Source organism: Gobius niger, assembly GCF_951799975.1.
Source record: "Gobius niger genome assembly, chromosome: 21".
Classification (NCBI taxonomy): Eukaryota; Metazoa; Chordata; class Actinopteri; order Gobiiformes; family Gobiidae; genus Gobius; species Gobius niger.
Window position 1 is genome coordinate 11,151,050 of NC_136872.1, and position 21,560 is coordinate 11,172,609.

Consider the following 21,560-nt stretch of genomic DNA (forward strand, 5'->3'; position numbering starts at 1 on the left):
CCCACTGCAAATATTGATGATCTTTACATGAATGTGTGCATAAATGAATAACCTACCGTTAGTCATTCTGTTGCATGCACTCTATAAAAAGGCAATGCTCAACCTTTCTATATCTCACATATATATTCCAGCTTTTGAATAATGCTGTATCTTATCTACATCTCGTCACTCAACCTCACACCAAGCGACACTTCTGCTTTGACTAAACCAAACAGTGTGACCATTCCAAAATTGTTTTCTCGTACTACTCGAGAACTGAAACAGACACTTATAAACCACACATTTTATGGGAGTTCCCTATTTTGTTATATAGTGTGGCACCACCACAAACTTTTATGCATTTCACAGAAAAGAGAGAGGGGGGGGGACACACATCACAAATGGCAGTTCAAAGTATGTTTTTTGTCCAAGTTTATTCAAATAAGTATGTCAACCCTAGCAGCTTGGTAGCAAATAAAAGTCAAAGCAAGAGACATGTGATAGATTGTATAGATCGGTTCAGAGAAAATCCGATAGTTTGTGCCCGGGTGAGCGGACTACAGCTGTGTCGACACGCGGAGAGTCCTATATTGGCTAACATCCAGTACTGGCACAGTGGTGCTTGCTATCGTTTGACCTGTTCCACATTTCTGCTTTTCAGCACATAAAACACACACACACACAGCCTCGGCGAACATTGTTAAGTGATGGTGTGGGTGTTTTGATCCAGTGCTTCTGCCCAGTGCACAATCCCACAGTGTGTGCGGATCAATAAGGAGTCAGGAGCCCTATATAAAACAGCCTAGGCTCACATTGGGCAAGGGAATATAAGAGGCGCTGGTGTCTGTCGATGGAAGAGCAGCACACGCCTTTGCAATGGTGTTTATTATGTCTGCCTAATTGATCACATGTTAATAATAGAACTCAAAGAATAGGACATGGCCTTCCAACAATGTTCACAAGGCAAACACACAGACAAGTATGTGCTTCAAGCTCACACCCACAACCACAAGGCTCTGTCCCATAGCTTCAGGGATGGGTTTACAGTGAAAAAGGTGAGTCACCGAGAGAAAGCACGCCCTCACAAGCAAACACACGCGCACGTGCGTGCTTAATGCCATCTCACATCCAAGAACGGAACAAAGTCCAATTTATATTTCATTATAGGCTTCCTGCTTTCGTGAAATGTAGAACTAGACAATAAAGCCATAAATGCATATTAAGGCGCGTTCAGTATTAGACCCATGTCTATGTTACATTGTCCACGTTTTAAAAATCTGTGCGGATCAACAACTTTCTCAACCAATTATAATTTACTTTCATTTTCATGTAACCCGCGCTCACTGCACCCTGTAAGTCCAAAAAAGTAAATCTCACTTAAGCTGTAGTTTATTTTGAGTCCCGCCACGCGCCCACGTCCAGGTAAACACACTGCGGTCACGATCTTGACGCAACACGCCGCGGTGCGTCAGGTAAGTTCACTAATAAACCTCACGTACCCGGTGAGAATGTCGCAGAAGAAGGGAGCCTGCGCTTGAGCCTCCAGCCGTTTCAAGCCACACTGGCCCGTCCTGTCCTGCGGTGGCGGCCCCGGTTGTCTGTTGACTCCTGGTAGCGTGGTTTGGTTTGACACTTGTTGGTTTCCGCTCTGTGTGAGTGTGAGAGCAAGCCACGCCCACTTTGGCACCAGAGAGCGACACATGTTCTCAGGACTTACAAAATGCAGTTATAATGTACTAAGGCCTATACTTTAATAAGTATTCGGTGTATTGGGTATGTATGAAGAGCCATAGTGGAAGTGGATCATATTTGTTTATGTAGCCCATATAGATGATATTATAGAGTCATAGTTAGACTAACAGGCATACTGCACAACACTGGGAAATGAAAATGCACTTGAGTCGGTGTCTAAAGCATTTTAACTCGATTGGATTTATTTTTGCATTAAAAGAATCACATTATCCTACACAGGGAGCGGTAGTTGTTTAATGTAAGATGTCTTTACACAGTGAGTTGGCAAAAAAAACATTAGTGGGGCCCGTGTTTCAATATAAAGTGTATGCTTGCATGTGATATCAACAGAAAGCAGCGAAGTGGAGGCTCTTGTGATGTTTGCTGGGAGTCCTTGCGTGTCCCGGCTTGATTCCACGGCCCCCGGGCTACGCATTCATAACACGCAGGAATGCAACACTCTGCCTGGCGCACGTAAGCAAGTTCACAGGAGAAATGAACATGTTATCTCTGTCGTTTCTCGGCAGATGACAAGATGATGGTGGGGGGGGCTTGCTTTGTCACACATGAGGGACACAAGACACGGCAGGCTTGTCAAAACGATACAATTGCATCACTTTTGACCTAAAACTGTGGCAACATAGTCGCCATTCTGCAGGGGCGGACTGGCCATATGTCCATGACCTGGAAGAGCACAGAAGGGCCACTGGCTCTAGGGCCACCGGTCTGGCCTCTCACTTTACCCAAATCTAAAAGCTTAACCTCTTAACTCCCGCCTGAACCAAGAGGATATTTTTCCTCACCTCATTAGATTTTTTTTTCCATCATTTTTTTGTTGGGTACTCAACTCATTTTTTGTCATTTTTTATCAAATTTTTGTCACATTTTTGTATTTTTTTGTTTTGTTATTTTTTGTCACTTTTTTTGTCCCTTTTTTGTCATTTCTTCTGTCATTTTTGTGACATTTTTTATCAAATTTTTGTCACTTCTTTGTAATTTTTTGTCATTTTTTTGTTTTGTTATTTTTTTGTCACTTTTTTTGTCATTTTTTTGTCACTTTTTTGTCATTTTTTATCAATTTTTTGTCACATTTTTGTATTTTTTTGTTTTGTTATTTTTTTGTCATTTTTTGTCATTTTTTGTCACTTTTTTGTCATTTCTTTTGTCATTTTTGTGACATTTTTGCCACTTTTTCATCCATTTTTCGTCACTTTTTTGTCAGACTTTTCTCACTTTTTGGTCACATTTCCATCATTGTTTTCGTCTCAGTTTTGTCACTATTTTCACACCTTTTTTTCCAGAAGCTTTTGGATTGGGGTAAAGCCAAACTGGAAAAAATGTGCTCGGTTCAGGTGGGAGTTCAGGGAGTTAAAAGAAAAGCATCCAAAAACAAAAACGTTACAGTGTAGCAAATCTAAAAGCTGGAGTGCTCTCCAGTCAAGAAGCTTTTAGATTTGGGCAAAGCCGAACTGGAGAAAATGCTCTTGGTTAAGGCGGGGGGTAAGAGGTTCACATATATATTTGTGGACGTGTCACATTTACGCTAATTTGGGCCAGGCTGACCAGAGTCCAGGGCTGTTTCTCAGTCCCAGTCCCTGCCATTCTATAAGCCTGTAGGCTACACTTTTTTGTAGTGCCTGAATCAGCTGTGTAATGAAAGTCTTATTACCTGTTGCTTTTGTCTATATGCAAAAGCAAACTTTACACTTACAATAATAGGCTTTAATTGTTGTATATTTGAAGCAAACCTCTCATTATTCTATATCTATCCCATCCCATTGCTTTTCATGGGTCACGAGTCATGGGTCTCTTCCAAATAACAGGCCCAAACGGTGCCCGTACATGTCCACGAGATGGCGACAGAGTGCGGCGGCAGCAGTGCAGACCATCTGAGGTCTAACGAGGCTTTTCACACAAATTCCTCTGAGACAAAGGCGCAGGTGCAGACCAGAAAATGGTTTGTTTTGCTGCACGGGTTCCTGCCACGTTCCTCTGCGAAACTGCGAGGTTAATTCATGTTTCAGGTCTGATGTATGTATGTAGAAAATTGCAGTTAACTTTTACTAGCCTATAGTGACACAGTGACCTAGAGAAATCAAAATCGAGTAGCCCATGTAAAAAAAAAAAAAAAAAAAAAAATAGGCATAATGTGCAGTGTTAATTCCGTCGATTAAAATATTTAGTCTTAATTTTAGTCAAAGTGATATTTTTGACGACTAAAATTGGACTAAAACTAAATTAAAAGTTTTTCATGAGACTAAAACTATGACTAAAATGTCCCGATATTTTAGTCGACTAAAAAAAAAACTAAATAAAAATAAAAAGGAGAGACTAAAATCATCCAAACTTCTGTTGTCAGTCTGAAAGAGCCTCAGATCTTGTAAATTCTCTGCCAAAGGATCAGCTCTGAGCTTTGTTCATGTGGAGCAGCTCCATGAAGCAGAGGAACACGATTAAATATGATTATAATGAATATTATCAATGCAAAGTCGACTAAATTCGTCTTAAATTTAGTCGACTAAATTTACATGCAATTTTATTCGACTAAAACTAGACTAAACTTGAAGATTTTTTTTTTTTTTTACTAAAACTAGACTAAAATCGAATTACATGTTCATCAAAAGACTAAGACTAAAACTAAATTAAAATATGTTGTCAAAATTTACACTGATAATGTGTGGCACGAGGAAGTTAGGTCTAGAAACATAATACCGTGACTCCAAAATATTTCCATGTGAACCGTGTACTCTGAACACGTCGAGCTGTGCGCAGACCTTTTAAAGCAGGAACTGCAACTCCTCTGCACAAACACCATAAACCACGCGCGCGCGCAATTAAACGCTTTTTGTATACGGGGCTTTCTTGGCCAAGTGCCAGCTATGTTTGGCTTTCACTAATATACGTTTCAAGCGCCTATAAAATGAGTGACAGTGGAATAAAAGAGGGATGAGGGACGTCTGGAGAGCGGGCAACTCGTCTGGGAATCTTTGCGCTTTTGTGCGTCCCCACCACGCCTCCAGGGGTCGCCTTGGAAACTTCTTTTTTTTACTGCTGGCAAGCCTTTTTAAATGCAGTTTTTTAGCCAAGTAAATTCAAAGCCAGGAGTGGACATGGAGAAAGGTCGAAGCTGAGACTAGCCAGGCGTACTTTTATTTCCTTTTTTCCCCCCCCTGCGTATTTGAACCATACCGGGCGGACGCGCAACGTGACAAAATTATGGATGAAGATCTGCACCGCGCGCTAATCAACATGTTGACTGAGCGCACGCGGGGGCTGGAAGCTGTCAAACTCTCGGAGGATGAGCGTAAAGGAAGCGTGGGTGGATGCATGGAAGACGCAGGTAGAGGCGGGGGAGACGCCGACGGGAGCCGAGGAGGAGAGGCGGAGGGGGACCGAGACGCGAGCGAGAGAGCGAAGGGAGACGAGGAGAAAGTTTGGAGGCGCAAAGTTTTGGAGAGGCTGAGGAAGTTGACGAGCCTCTACCTTGACAGGGTGACGGCGTGGAGGGAAGTTGTCAAAAAGTGGGAGTGCGCTTCCCCCGAGTCGCCGCCAGAGGGGAGTAACGGGCAACACGCGAGCGGAGAAGGTAGAGAGTCTGTGAAAAATAACCGAGACTCTGTTATAGTTTAGAGTTTTAAACTCAGAGGCATTTTCTCCAGTTCAGCTTTATCCAAATCTAAAAGATTCTAGACTGGGGAGCAACGATGTGATGCCTATTTGAAAGCTAAGACCAACAAAACTGATCAGAACGGATCTTTCTCCTCGCGTTTTTTTAATCGCTTTTTTGTTGCATTTTCGTTGTGTTTTTGTTACCTTTTCGTCACATTCTTGTCACTTTTTCGTTGTATTTTTGTCACTTTTTGTCACTTCATCATCACATTTTTGTCACTTTTTCGTTGCATTTTTGTCACTTTTTGCATCACATTTTTGTCACTTTTTCGTTGCATTTTTGTCACTTTTCTGTCACATTTTTGTCACTTTTTGCATCACATTTTTGTCACTTTTTCGTTGCATTTTTGTCACTTTTCTGTCACATTTTTGTCACTTTTTGCATCGCATTCTTGTCACTTTTGCGTCACATTTTTGTCACTATTTCGTCGCATTTTTGTCTCTTTTTTGTTACTTTATTGTCACTATTTTGTCACCTTTTTTTTCCGTTTTCATTCTCATTTACGTCTCATTTTCTTCGCTATTTAGAGACTTGTTTTCCAAAAGCTTTTGGATTTAGTTTATGCCAAATAGGATAAAATGTGCTCCGTTCAGGTTTAAGAGTTTAAGAGGTTAAACAATGTAGTCAGAAATATAGCCTTCTTCTAGTAGCTACTGCCTTATGAGCTATATGCTGCTATTGATCAAATTAATATCAAGAATCCATATACTTGTAGTTATCTTTTCTTCAATATTCTACATTGTTCAACTTTGTGTTTTAGATCCTGGAGATATTCCCCTGAGGACCACTCTCCACAGTGTCAGCGAGGACATTGACGCTATAATAGACAGACTGAATATGATCGTAACGCGACTGGATGAAGACATGTTGCTATGTTTGGAACAGGGAGACATGAGTTCACAGCCGCCCACAGATGTTGACACAGCACCCGAGAACAGCAGCCAATCACAAACTCCATCAGCGTCCTGTGACCTGCAGCTGACCTCCGGTGACCCCTCCGCATCTGACAGAAGAGACCATGGAGCTGATTTGGAACATCCGGACTTGAACGCTGCCAGTAGCACTGAAGGAATTTTAGACCGGGGACGGCATGAGGTCAAAGAGCAACGTGGTGATAATGATTCTGCCTCCCTCGAGACTGGTGGAGGCGCGAATGACAAGGACAGTAGCAAGAAGGATGGGAAACATTTAAAATTCATCACTGGGTAAGATTTGCTTTCAAATATGTACAGTGGAAGGAAAAAGTGAACACACCGATTGGAATTTCTCACATTTCTGCCCAAATTGGTCATAAAATGTGGTCTGATCTTAATTAAAATCACAAGAATGAGTGAACAGTGTCTGCTTAAAGTAATACCACCCAAACATTTACATTTTATCCCATTTTTATTGGGCATAACATGCAAACATTCACAGGACAGCGTGGAATAAGTGAGTACACCCCCTGAATCTCGCTGAACTGCAGCCGTTTTGTAAAGAGGAATGGTTCAAGATTCATCCTGATTGTTGATGACCAATTTAGGCAGAAATGTGAGAAATTCCTGTGGATTTTTATTAGTGATTGTAAACCCGTGCAGTGCTATCGAAGCAAAAGAAGGTCAATGCTTACTATAACATAGAGTAGAAAACGAAATCAATACGTACAAACATGTTCTCTCTAAAACTCTCTAAAACTATCACTCTTGCATTTCTAAGCCTTGCAGGACAGATGAACCGGTCTCACTCCTCCACACCTGACGCGTGCTATGTCCAAGCTGCGGTCGGGGAGCCCGAGGTCCTGCGGTGTGACGTGGTGGACGCCCTCACCGGCCTCATGGTGACGGGCACAGAGGAACTGGTCAGCAGGGTGATGGAACTCCGGATCCAAGATGGCGCCCACGTGTCTTTCCCCATCACGGTGGTCATACCTTTTTATTGCCGGAACCGCGGCAGCTGCAGAGACATCGCTGTGAAGGTGGTGGACGCGGAGAAGAGGGTCAGCTACCTCAGCCCTGTCACGAGTGAGGGCTGCTACGGTGGACAAAGGGCAAGTTAATGTCCTCCATTTATGTTCTGCACGTTGGACCGAGCGCATTTTCTCCTATTCAGCTTTACCTAAATCTAGAAGCTTCTTGAAAAAAGCGTCAATATAGCGAAGGACAAACAAGGAAAACGCGACAAAAACGTGACAAAAATTAGACAAAATAATAATAATAATGATGATGCATCGTTTTTATATAGCACTTTTCTGGACAGTCAAAGACGCTTTATGTTTTGCATTATTCATTCACACCAGACTATTGTAGCCACAGCTGCCCTGGGGTAGACGGGCATAGCAAAGGCTGCCTGATCCCGTCATGGCCACAAAACTAGCAACAACAAAAAAACTTACAAAAAAGCGACAAAAATATGACAAATAAATGACAAAAGCATAACAAAGCAATTACCAGAAAGAGACATTTTTTTAAGCATCAAAAAATTACCAAAAATGTTTTAAAAAGTGATGAAAAAATGACAAAAGCATGACAAAAAAGTAAAAAAAAAAAATTGTAAAAATTGTAAAAAAAAAAAAGCAACAATAAAAGGTCAAAAATACGACAAAAAACTGACAGAAGCAATGTGAGGAAAGATCTTTTGTAGGTGTTTGTAGGCTGTACGCTCCAGTCGGAAAGCTTTCTGATTTGGGTGAAACCGAACTGGAGGAAATGCGCTCAGTTAAGGCGAGGGTGACGGGGTTAAAATGACATTCTTGTTGTTGTTTTTGTGCTTTGTACAAGCCAAAAATTTTGTCAGGAATTGTAAAAAAAAACAAAGTGTAGATCCACAACTCTATGCAGACCCTATATTTAGGAGTGCACGTACGAGAAGAGAACTGTCAAACTTTGTACAAGCGCCAAGCTGCCAATGCAAACTTTACAGAGAAAGTAAAGTTTCACAGCGAAATATAGCTTTCCATAAATAAATGTAATCAGTATCTTTGTGTTAGGGCTCATTTGCTGAAGTGAAGGTGTACTCCCTTGGCCTGTTCGCCGTGGTCTCCTGTCTGAAAAGAGAAAGCTACATGGTTCCCAGAAGGGGTTTGTCTCTCAAACTATCCATGGATCCACGGATCTGTCTCGCTTATCTCCCAGGATCCTTCACTGCTCCTGTTATGGCACAAGCGATGGTAACAACTTGCGCCGTCATGCTTTACAAAGTAGCCCAAAAGCGCCTGGCTTTACCGCGTTTGTTTTCCGTGCTTTAGATCCAGCCTTTAGACGCCGTTCTTCTGGCTACGGTCAAGTCCAAAGTTGAAGACTATCGTTCGGTGGTGTCGACCAGTCCTGTCGTGTACCTGACCCATCCGTCGTGTCAGGCCTTAAGAAGAGCCCTCACCGTCACCCTCCCCTGTGCCCCCAAGCCCAAACAGAAAGCGAGACAGCCGGAGGAGATCGTGCACTGTTATGGCCGACACTTGGCTTCTGCTACATGGGATTCTACCACGAGAATCAGGTCAGTGCCTTTCGGAAATCAGAAAAATACATAATTAACCTCTTAAAGCAGTAATAAGTAACGTGTTTACCTTAATAAATCCGTTTCGTAGTCCCTGTGGGGGTAGTACAAGTGTCTATGGGATGATTGGAGGGTCTTTCATCTCCCCCTGGTGTCTCTGGCCAGAAAACCATGTTTGCAACTTGACTGCCACCAGTACGGAGAAAGAAATACACACTAATGTAATCACGAAGAAGAAGCTAACAAGCTAACGGGCAAAGCTAACTGCGGGCTAACGTCACTTTAAACAGTATTTACAGCCAAGTTTGAGTGAAAAAAAATATTTCCATTGTATAATTGGATGCACAGTAACCCTCTCTCCCTTCGCCTTTCCTGTCAGCGTAGTATTTACTCTCCAAGACAATTAATAAGTTAAAAAATCGTAACTTGCTACTACACCTGCAGTTGCGCTTATGGCCTCTAGGGGGAAGAGTTACTTAGTACTGCTTTAACACCCACCTGAACTTTACTTTAATCAAAATACATTGAAATAATTCAGTGCTGCCCCCAGTGGTTCACAATGAATAAGCAAAAGCTACATTTTGTCATAGAATAATGAAGGACCTAAAACCGGCCCCTGTCAGTGCTGGCAGGTTTAGCCTCAGCAGCCATTTTTTCAATTCAAAAGTACTAAAGAACCAAGCACAGTTTCAGTTTCAAGCGACTTTCTGACTTTCCGCTTTCCTCCGGTCTCATCTGCCCTTCTCTTTCTCTGAATGCAGCGTCTCACACACACCTTAGCTCCGCCCCTTTCCCCTTGAATCTCCATAGAGACGATTCACAGCAGAGCTCAAGGCATGAGGATGATAAAACTAAAACGTCTTTAAAAAACTCCATGACTTATTGAGAAGTTTTACCTTTGAGAGCAGACAAGGAATATTTAACATACTATGGGCCTGTGTCATGAATCTAAATGTAAATGGTCTGGAGATCCGGTGTCCTTTTTAAGTTTATTTCCAATAAAATCAATTAAAATCGTCCAAACTGAGTAAAAAATTGCGATTTTATTTTTTGGTCATATCGCCCCCAGCCTTAGAGCGAACAGCCTATAGGTCCGGGTAACACCTCATTTGAAAGCTAAGACCTACAAAAAGAAAAAAAGAAAAGATTTTTCCTTGCATTGTGGTCACTTTTTCGTCGTATTGTTGGTGCTTATTTGCCACTTTTTTGTTGCCTGTTTTGTCACATTTTTTGTCGCTTTATTGTTGCCTGTTTTGTTACTTTTTTGTTGCGGTTTTGTCGCTCTTATCGAGGTGCTTTTAGATTTGATTTTGGTAAAGCCAAACTAGAGAGAAAATGTGCTCGGTTAAGGAGGGGATTAAGAGGTTTAAAAGGCCAACAAAAGGGGGTTCTAGTCTTGATATCTGATCCTGAAGTAAAAGTGTTGTTTGCACAAATACAGCACTTAATCTTTCCTTTGAAATACTTTCATCAGTCATTTGTCGTCTGACGTTAACTTTGTGACGTACATGAAGTAGCTAAACTGATTTGCCTTAAACCACAAAAGCGGAAGTGATTCTTTTACAGAAAATACCCAGGCATTACTCAGGTCATAGTTCTCTAAAAACGATGCAACGATGAAAAGGTCAATGTCTGGCTCAAATGGTAATGGTTTATTTGCATGCCTTTACCCTCTGCAAACATTCACTGCAGTACCCACATGTGACCTTTAGGGGGCAACGCTCTTCCACAAATAAGAGGACGCTTTTGCAGCCTGACAGTTTGAGAAAATGAAAACGATCTGCTCGTTTCAGGATGCTCCAAGACGGCTCGAAGTCAGCGAAAGACGCTCACAGTGAAGTCCTGGTTCTCCTGGGATACAAGGAGCAACAGTGGAGCGCTCTGGAGGCCATAACGGTGAAAAACCAGCAAAAAGGGCTGGTGTCGTTCGAGCTGACGGAGAACTTTGACAGGTGCGGATTCAGACTTGGTTAGTTTTTTTCCTCCAAGCAGCGAGAAAAGCCACACTGTTTTCGAAAATAACATTCCAGTTTGTCTTTATCAAGTTTTATAGTTATGAAAAAGTGGCTTCGGGCCCTGGAGCTAAACTGTGATATAGGATTGTGGCGTGGTCTTGTTTGGCGAAGGACAGAGGGTCATAGTATATAGTGTATTGCAGAACCGAGTCACAGAGAAGTCAGAGTGAATTTGAATATGGTGAGAAAAATAGTTTGTTTCTGCCAACTAACTGTGGGTAAGATAAATGAGAAAATAACACGCATGGTTTAGTCTTAACCCCCGCCTGAACTGAGCACATTGTACCCAAATCTGAAAGCTTCTTGAAAAAAGCATCACAATGGCGACAAAAAAGAAAACGAGGATGAAAACGCAACAAAAACGTAACAAAAAGAATGTGACGAAAACATGACAAAAAAGGCACAAAAAATAGACATGAAAAACAAGAATGTGACTAAAGAGCTACAAAAAGTGAAGCTCTTTAAATGCAACAAAAACAGGGCAAAAATGTGATGAAAAAGTGATGAAAATGCAGCAAAAGAGTGACAAAAACGCAATAAAAAAGTGTCAAAAAATATGACAGAAACGCAATAAAAAAGACAAAAAAATAAACAAAAAAATGACAAAAATGCAATAAAAACATGGCAAAATGTGATGAAAAAGTGATGAAAATGCAGCAAAAGAGTGACAAAAACGCAATAAAAAAGTGTCAAAAAATATGACAAACGCAATAAAAAAGACACAAAAAAATAAACAAAAAAGTGACAAAAATGCAACAAAAAGGTGGCAAAAATATGACAAAAAAGTGTTGAAAATGCAGCAAAAGAGTGACAAAAACGCAATAAAAAGAAACAAAAACAATAAACAAAAAGGCAACAAGAATGTGATAAAAGAGGAACAAATAAAGTGATAAAAAAAAGTGACAAAAGCTCAACAACATAGTGGTAACAACGCAAGGAAAAAGATGTGTTGTACAGATCTATCCAGGTAGACAATGTGGAGCACAGAAACCACAAAAGCAGTTCAAAGGAAAAAAATGCAGCTGTACCAAGAGAGAGGGAGGTTGCTGCTTGTTTACACGTCACCATGAGGTCGCTGAGAAGATAGCAGTATGAGGCGTGTATGAAGCGCTATACTGGCTTATGGGCTGTAAACTCCAGGCAAGCTTTTAGATTTGGGTAAAGCTGAACTGGAGAAAATGCACTTGGTAAGAGGTTTAGTATTACAATTTTATTATGGCATATTTTGATACAAGTCAAATCCAGTTGAGATCATATTATGTCTTTTGACTGTGTAGCTTTAAGGCCATGTAAATAACAAGACAAATGGTAATATAAGGCAAGTGCAGCCACACAAAAAGTACAAACACTGCAGAAAAGACAAGTGTTGACCCTGAAGGACATTTTCTTGCAGTAGTAGTAGTAGTAGTAATAGTAGCAGTTATTCTTGTGGATAACTCATCTCCGGTGCACTTTTGCTCATATGGTTTCCCCACTAGCAAATAAACCTATAGGAAAAAGCAAAAACACACAAAAAGAGCCATGACGTGTCAAATCTTTCATTTTATTACTCATATTTTCCTCACCGCAGCGCCTCGCCTGCGCGCCTCGTCGCAGAACTCCGCCAGCCACTTCTGCCAATTTGAGGGACTGAAACAATTCACTTTCCTGCCATTGCCTCCCATTGACACGCCGAAAACCGTTTGGCAGCTCCCGCCGAACAGGAAAATATAACAAACACTGCACAGAGCAACACACCAGAGAGCTGTGTTACTACTGAAATAGTACTATATTGTGCACTACATACAGTATGCACCTTTTCACTGGAACGCAGTCAGCTGATTTCGTTGACCTTTGAGGGACGAGGGGCAAAGGTATCATAAAGAAAACATGGATTCCTCTCGCGTTATTGAGAAGACTACTGAAGCTAAAGCAGATCAAATATACAGTGTTATTAGACTGAAGGTATTCAAGGAAAAGCGTGCATTTTAGCGACATACCTTTCGCTGAAGTAGAGCCTTTTCATCTTTCGTTTTGCAGTGACCTTTAAAAATAAATAACACAACAGTTCCGGTCCACTCAGAAATGCATTTGTATATGTCCACTTACAGCCGGCTCTTTTCTGTCGGCGTCTTTCAGTCGAAACAGTGTTTTGTACATCGCCATGAGGTTAGCAGGGTGCTGGGCGGTCTTCAAAGCGACATCCAAACACTGACCACTCGCAGAGGCCGTCAGCAGAATCCCCCCAGTCACGTACAGCAGGAAGAACACATTGTCCCTGGTCAGTTCTTAGCGTTAAAGTCACATATAAATAGGGCTTGGTACCGTTACATTTTTGTCGATACCAGTACTTTAACAATACTTGGTTTTCGATACCGATACCCGAAGATACTTTTTTCGATACCTATACTAAAATGTTTGTCATATTGTTCCATAAAACAGTTGATTTATTCCTTTTCCTACCATTTTAATTTATTTTACATTCATATCATTTATTTGTGGCGAAACAGCCTTGAAACTTCCTATAAATAGAAAAGTGCAGAAAAAAGCACTTTCTACATTATTCCAAATTATTTCCCCATTTTAAACACATGTCCCTCCCATTTTACACTTTTTTTCCCCACCCTTTTCCCCCAATGTTTCCACTACCACCCTATTTTCTCCATTTTTTTTTCTTCAGAATTTTCCAAAATTATTTTTTTCTTGTCCATATTTTTACCAAATTTATTCCCTTTTTTTTTTCAAAAGTTTCAAATTTTTAAATATTTTTTTCGTCACTTTTTCCCATTTTTTTTCCCATTCCCCGCCCCCAATTTTTCATATTTTTTCCACTTTTTTGTCTTTTTTTTTTTTGTCTTTTTTTTTTAATTTTTTGAACATTTTTGTTTATCCCTTTTTTTTCTCGCCATTTCCCCCTAATTTTCCTCCCATTTTTTCTTCAACTTTTGATGACCATCAGTATTAATACTTGGACCTAAAGTCTTCTTCCTGTACCTGCTTTTGCTAGTTTTATTTTTTCTATACCAGTAGTACCTAAACTTTTTTTTTTTAATACTGTACTGGTATCGTTTACCTGTACCCAGCCCTACATATAAAGCACGACAAAAGTAAGGAAGTAACATAAACTTACTTGTGGACAGTTAACTCCACGGGCAGCTTCAGCATATGGGATCTGAAAACATGATTAACAACAGTTAGCCTTGATATAAGCAGCTAATCCGAGCAGCAAAATGTGTCCATTAAAGTGCACCTCTGTCAGCTGTAGCGGCACTTTGTCATACATGTGCAGGTTGTTTGAGAAAACTACTCACCAATTGGTCACTCCCGAGTCCTTTGTTACAATTTTGACCGTGGTCCCGTGAACTAAACGTGTTCTCATGACCAGAAGCCAAAGCAGGAACGTCTTTGTATCCAGCTTTACTTTTACATAAGGGCTTAAGGAAAAGGCAGTGTGGATTTGTGGGTCCAAATGCCTTGAATTCCAGGGCGGAACACTTCTTAAGTCTGCATTAACATAAACTTACCAGGCGCAAATGTAATCTCCTGAGCCGTAATAGCCGGTGGGAACTTTAATTTGAGGAAGATATTCAGATATGATTTCTCAAAATTACCCTTTATAGTCTTTGATCATGAGTCGTAATTCTCTTCTAAGGCAGCTTCCGCTTAATCATAGCTCTCTTTTTGTAGCCCCATCTTGTGATAACAGACATTTTTTCTCTCTCTTTCTTTCTTGCAGGCTCATAGTGGTCCGTCTCCTCTCCCCGCTAAGCCCCTGCCGCCTTCTCCGCCTGGTGGAGGATCTGGAGGAGGCCGTGTGCTGTCACGCCGTCACCATCGCCCTTCTGAGGCGACAGGATGACCCCCGCGCCATGTTGGTCGCGCTGGTGCCGAGCAAAGACCTGAGCTGGGAGCTGTCCAAGCTGCGAGCCCAGGGGTACAGCAGCAGCACCATGGACAGCTCCTCGGAGATAACCATGTGTGAGGGAGATCAGCTTCTGCTGCGCTTTGGTGGGAACATCACCTCCGCGGGTAAGACGCCTGGTGATAACACGAGGATTTGCCAATGATGTACCACTAGCTATGTTCTATGTGACCTCATGTAAACAAGCAGCAACCGCCCTCTCTCTTGGTACAGCTGAGTTTTTTGCCTTTTTCTGCTAACTACATTTGTGGGTTCCTTTTGTACGTCTTTAACTGTGTTTTTGTGGGGTTCGGTGGATTTTTTTTGTACTGCAAAGAGTCCTGAAGAAAGCAGCTTTTTTTAAAGTAAACAAACAGCTAGCTTATGAGTTAAAAACATTAGAGACCTACACATTTCTTCTGAAACACTGAGGAGACGCCGGGGCCCCCCACACCTGCAGCACAGTGGAGGCAGCACAAGAGGTGCTACAGGAAACAAGGAAGGGATAAATGAGGAGGTGTCCGGGCAAGACTCACAGCTAAGCCACAAATGCCTCCTATTGTTCTGGCTAGTGGGCGTTCACTGGACAATAAAATGGGTTTATTGCTAAGCTCTTCCCAGAAGATGGTGAAACGCTTTTGAGGAGCGGAGGGAGCTGCGTAGGAGGACGAGAGAGAAACAGGGACAAACCCAGCTGCACAGTTTCAGAGGATCAGAGGAGACTGGAGGCAGCCAGCCAGGTTTCCTCCGGGTGCTCTGGCTTCCCCATCCATCCATCCATCCATCCATCCATCCATCTTCTTCCACTTGTCCGTTGCCGGGTCGTGGGGGCCGTCCGAGCTGCCCAAATCACATTGCACCAGCCCCTATGGCTCCTCCTGCAGGTGGTGGGTCCACAGAAGGACGGCCTCACGATGAACCAGGCCTGTTGGTCTCTCATAAGGGGCTTCTGAACCACTCTTTGTCTGACCCGTCGCCTCGGACCTGTTTGCCATGGGAGACCCTACCAGGGGCACGAAGCCCCCGGCAACATAGCCCCCAGGATCATTCGGGTGCTCAAAACCCTCCACCACGTTAAGGTGGCGGTTCCAGGGGAGGCTCTGGCTTCCCCGACCTCCAAAAACATGTGGGTTGGGTTGACCCACAGTGGTGGCGCAGCTCAGTCGCAGCAGCTCAGGACTAACACCTGAACACAATTTCATTGCACAGTTTTGCAATGACACACTTACATGACACTTATTCTCAACTTGGGCTTGACATCAACACAAGTTCTTTCTCCTGCTCCTCTCAAGTGTCCCCTCCTCAAAGGCTGGAAGTGCAATCACTTGTTTTGTCCTTCAGTATGTTATAAAAGCAGACATTTTGTTGTAAAGACCTGTGGATCTAATTCTAAAGCCTTTTTATAGATTGTGAATTTAGTAGTTTTTCATCGCAGCCCCTGAACCTTGTGGAATGTGCTTATAAACACGTCCCTGTGAAGAATTGAGAGGGCAGACAAGTGTCTCCTTAGAAAGCTAGGAGAATATCTGGCTTTAAATACACTATAAGAAAAATAAAACACCAACTGAAAATTGTTGCTTTTGAATCAGGCAATCGCCGCTGTCTTCCCGTGTGTAAGAAGTCGTATACATGTTTTAGTGACCTGTGATAGAACACGTTAGATCCACAAAGTTCCCATTTTCCGAGCGCTGGTCAGAAGCTGTTTGTCCTGAGCAATAAAAGCACGAATCTGAGGTTGGTTTGTTTGTCCAGGCACCGGCCACAAAACGATGTTTGTTCTCGGTCATGTTTGCCCTGACCCTTTCCCTCACGCCATATTGATTTCCCCTCTATGCGTGTATTGTCTGATTGCCGGCTCGGCGGACGCAGCAAATACCGCCAAAGCCATATTTGCAGATTTTGAAAAGCCGTGTGTTTAACGGAATTGTCCACCTGCAATTTACGACAACAAATCCCTTCCTTTGAACATCAGAGAATCAAGCAAAGCGCACATTTGCAGTGCGAGGGAAAAGTATGTGAACTCTTTGGAATTTCTCACATTTCTGCATAAACTGGTCATGAAATGTGGTCGGATCATTTTTGTAAATCGCAAGAAAGAGTTAACATGTAAACATTCACAGGACAGTGTGACATAAGTGAGTACACCCTTGCTGGTTGACCATCCTTTGGCAGCAATAACTTCATCCGGATGATTCCTGTAGGATGAATCAGGATTAATCTTGGACGCGAACACTGTTTACTCATTCAAATAAAGATCAGACTACATTTTATGACAATTTTAGGCAGAAACTATTGCAATCTACTCAAGAACTTTAGTCAAGAAATCCGATTGCAAGCATAGACTGTATCACAAGAGAGAAAGCTGCTTTATTTTGCTGCTTCGAGGCCATAACCACTACATGATTGTGTTTGTGTAGAGTCTCTAAACAACCAGAACGAGCCCACCCTAGATCGGATCACCTTCCACAGCCAGAGGACGAACCAGCTCTCCGTGAGCCTCTCCGAAGTCGACCCGTTCGGGAACCACAGCTCCAGCCACTACAAGGGGACCGCCGTGTTCCATAAGGTCAACAGGGGTGAGCTGGACTGGTTATGTGACTCTGTGACGAAGCTGCAGGGCGATCCCATCTGCAAGCTGCCTCTCACTTTACCCAAGGTACGCACTTTACCCACAAGATTCACTGTCTTTTCAAATCACAAATGGGCTTTTTTTTTTTTTTTTTTTTAGAGAGTGCGGAATATTAACAGGCCAGCTGTGACGCCTGTGAAGATGTGTGAAGACACCAGTAAGTTAACCTCTTAACCCCCACCTGAACTGAGCACATTTACAGTTTGGCTTTAACAAAATCTAAAAGCTTCTTGAAACAAAAGCACCTAAATGGCAGCAAAAACGAGACTTAATTGTGTCGACAGAGAGTGACAAAGAGTGACAAAAAAGTGACAAAATTGTGATGAAAAAGTGACAAAATTGTGACAAAAATATGACTAAAAAGTGAAGAAAAAGTGACAAAATTGGGACAAAAAAGTGACAAAAAATTTAAGAAAAAGTGACAAAATTTTGACAAAATTAAAATATGACGAAAAACTGAAGAAAAAGTGAGAAAATTGTGATGAAAAAGTGAGAAAATTGTGATGGAAAAAGTGAAGAAAAAGCGACAAAATTGTGGTGAAAAAGTGACAAAAATTTGATGAAAAAGTGAAGAAAAAGCGACAAAATTGTGGTGAAAAAGTGACAAAAATTTGATGAAAAAGTGACACAATTTTGGTGAAAAAGTGACAAAAATGTGATGAAAAAGTGAAGAAAAAGCGACAAAATTGTGACAAAGAAATGACAAAATTGTGACAAAAAAGTGAAGAAGTTAAGAAAAAGTAACAAAATTTTGACAAAATTAAAATGTGATGAAAAAGTGAAGAAAAAGTGAGAAAATTGTGACGAAAAATTGACAAAAATGTGATGAAAAAGTGACATAAATGCGACGGGAAAGCAACAAAAAAGCAATGAAAAAACCTTTAAAAAGTTATTGCAACAACAAGGAAGAGATGCGTCTAGATCAGTTTTATCGGTCTTAGCTTTCAAATGGCATTACACTGGCCTATAGGCTGCTCTCCAGTCGAGAACCTTTTAGATTTGGTTAAAGCCGAACTGGTGAAAATGCGCTTGATTAAGGCGGGACTTAAGAGGTTAAAATATTGGATCTTATTATATATTCTGTGTGGGTTTGAATTTCTCTCTGTCCATCTCCCAGCGCGCTCCCTGTCCGACCCCCTTCTGCTGTGGCTCTCCGGGCAGCTCTCGGCGGAGGAGTTGTCCCTGCTGGCGGCCTCCCTGCGCCTGCGTCGGAGCGCGGCCCAGCTCGTGAAGCTCCGAGCGCCGGGGAACGTTCTGTCGGCGCAGGCCTTCCACCTCCTGCTCATGTGGAGGAGAGCTCTGCCCGCCGCCCCTCGCCAATCCAACCTCCGTCATCTGGCCCAGTGCTTAGCCAAGAGCGGCAGACCGGACCTGGCCGAGGAGCTGCTGCTCCGGCAGGCCCAGGCGGAATCTGCACAGAAGGGCGAGGAGGTGGGCTGGATGATGAGGACTCTGAAGTAGAGGGATGGTAATGTTGCAGTGGAGCCACAAGGGGTCAGTAGTGGATCGTACAGTTTTCTGCATGTTGATTTTAGAGAGGAATCTAAGGCATTTTTGAGTTGAAGTGAATGTAAGTGCAGCTAATATGAAGGATAATACAATTCTGAGCATAAAAAATCAGATCACTAACACTTCTGATATTTAATTCATCAAGATTAATTATAGTTAATTCGAATGCAAATATTATGTTCATTATTAATACTAGGCCCACATTAACCTCTTAACCCCCGCCTTAACCGAGCACATGTTCTCCAGTTCGGTTTCACCCAAATCTCAAAGCTTCTGGACTGGAGCTTACAGACTATTGGCCAGAGTGACGTCTCATTTGAAAGCTAAGACCTACAAAACTGATCGCAACCTTTGAGTCGTGTTTTGGTCACTTTTTAATCACTCTTTAGTCGTGTGTTTTTGCCGTTTTTTTAATATTGCGTTATTGTTGCTTTTCTGGCACGTTATTGTCGCTCTTTTGACACTTTTTTTTTGCTTTTGAATATGGGTACTGCCAAACTGGAGAGAATATGCTCGCTTAAGGCGGAAATAATTGGTTAAACGCTCTAATTCATAGCATTTGCTCACATTTTGTTTACAAACGTATAACTATTTCATAAAGCTACTGTATATGTGAAAAGCCCAACTGCTTACAATGTACTGGCACTGGCTCTGTGTTTGATAATACATCCATGTAAATAACTTCCTCAGGTAAATATCCAGATTCATTAATATAATATAGTTATGGCTGAGTCCTTATCTTTAGTCAATGTTATAAAATAAAGGAATCTATCGAAGAGAAATTATCTCTCCGGAAGACATTTGTAATAACTTAACCCGTCTTTTAAGCCACTTCTGCCATTTGGATAAGCCGTGCGCCTTTTAGCTCCCGCCCCGCCCCCCCGCTGCGTGACATTCTGAGCACCCTGACTCAGGCTGCTCCGCGTGTGTGTGTTGCCGGGGCGCCCCCCTGTGGAGCCCTCCTGACGCCGCGAGTGGGAGGCCACTTAATGAGGCAGGAAAGTGCACCAGGTAATGCATTAATCAAGCCGCCGTGTCACTCTCCGAACCATTCTGACACATGGCCTTTTTATTGTTCCTCCGCCCACCCTTGTACCCGACAGACTTCTCTCTCTTAATGTCCATCCTCTCGGCGTCTCCATCGCACTTTTTGAACCTCGAAGTGTGGGCGCCGAAGGGAGGTGGGGGGGGGCCATCATTAGCCTGGCACCGGGCCATCAAACGGCGCGCACTCACACACACATTCAGGATCTAGCCAAAGGTAAATGTCACCGAAATATCTCCTGTGGCGCCGGGAAATCGTTTCTTCTCTCAGTTTTTTTTTTTTTTATCTTCGCCCCTCTCTACATTATTGAAAAGGCCACGCAGCAAGGCACCCTGGGAGGTCGTCCGTAGGGGAGGGGGAGGCTTGATGAGGCGGAGGTGTCCCACGCGGAAGGCAGAATAAAACTGATTAAAGGGGCTCGACACAAGTTTGCCATTTTATACTCACTACTGCCACCTCAGGTCAAGGGTGTAACTGCGCCTTGTGGTGAACAGGCTCATTCTACACATTAGGACACGGTTGGGACATGTATGGGGAGGAAAATACATCATTTGAACATTTTTAAACTCCGTACAGTCCCTTTAAAAAAAAAAAAGGCCTGGCATATTTCCTCATCGCGCACTCTTTGTCTTCTTCTTCTTCTTCTTCGCTGAGGCGCTCGCGTTCACACGTTGAGCTGTCAAGGTAGGGACTGTAAAAGTACTCGAAAGGCAAAAAAGCGTGAAGGAACATATGCACTGTCCTATCTAATACGAAGAGATACCAACCCAAGGGACCTACTTTACGGGGAGGAGAACACTTCAGTTAGCGGTTGAAAGCCGTTGCCAGCGCACACAGATTGTCAAGCCCGAGCACTGAAGTGGAGAGAGTCAGCGATGAGAATCTATTAATTAGCTTGGGAATGCTTTTGCGCCAAGTCTGCTTTTAGAAAACTTTTTTTTTTTTTCTCTCTCTCTCTCTCTCTCTCTCCGCTTGTTTGAGGAAGCGGAAATCAGACAATGGCCTGTAATGAGTTTAAACCACGGGGAATGAAACTTTTTTTTTTTTTTTGCTTTTCAAATTTCTCCCTTTTTCCGGTGTCAACGGCAGATTATCAGCCCGAGATGCTCGACCGACCGGATGCGGCGTTTATAAAAGAAAAGAAATCAACACTCCTCTATACTCTCTGAAAACAAACTCGTGCTCAAAGTTCAACGCACCCCAGCCGCTGATCGAATGCGACATGTGGACAAATTGGACTTTTTTCCCTGTCATTCCGGATTATTGACCGGGGGTTCTCTGGGGGGGCGTGGCTGCGGCGAACCTGTGAAGATGAGTGTGAAGAGAGAGGGAGATGGACGGTCCGGCAGCCCGGGACAAACTTGTGCTCAGCTTTACAGATGAACGTCGATTCTCTGTTTCCAGGCAGTGGCCAATAATTGTCACATTACCAGCAGTCTTTGAAAGGGTTTATGGGGTGAAACGGCGCTGAGGCATGTCTATTCTCCCATATTTTCACTGTAATGAGCAACAAGTAGGGTAGACCGGGGCTATTTGTCACACATTTCTTTCTACGGTAGAGATAACTGCACTTAAAGCAGTTCTAAGTAACTTATTTACCTTAATAAATCCTTTCCGTAGTCCCTGTGGGG

At 42.6% G+C, this 21,560-nt stretch overlaps 1 protein-coding gene across 1 annotated transcript; it reads left to right on the forward strand.

Annotated features, from left to right (window-relative positions):
• The first annotated feature begins 4,694 nt into the window (after nucleotides 1-4,694).
• On the forward strand, nucleotides 4,695-18,968 carry dthd1 (death domain containing 1). Its single transcript, XM_079580533.1, has 9 exons — nucleotides 4,695-5,296; nucleotides 6,141-6,585; nucleotides 7,076-7,406; nucleotides 8,346-8,525; nucleotides 8,604-8,851; nucleotides 10,645-10,803; nucleotides 14,582-14,874; nucleotides 17,164-17,402; nucleotides 18,360-18,968. The coding sequence occupies exons 1-9, from the start codon at nucleotides 4,927-4,929 to the stop codon at nucleotides 18,834-18,836; spliced, it is 2,742 nt and encodes a 913-aa protein (XP_079436659.1). The 5' UTR covers nucleotides 4,695-4,926; the 3' UTR covers nucleotides 18,837-18,968.
• Nucleotides 18,969-21,560: the final 2,592 nt, after the last annotated feature.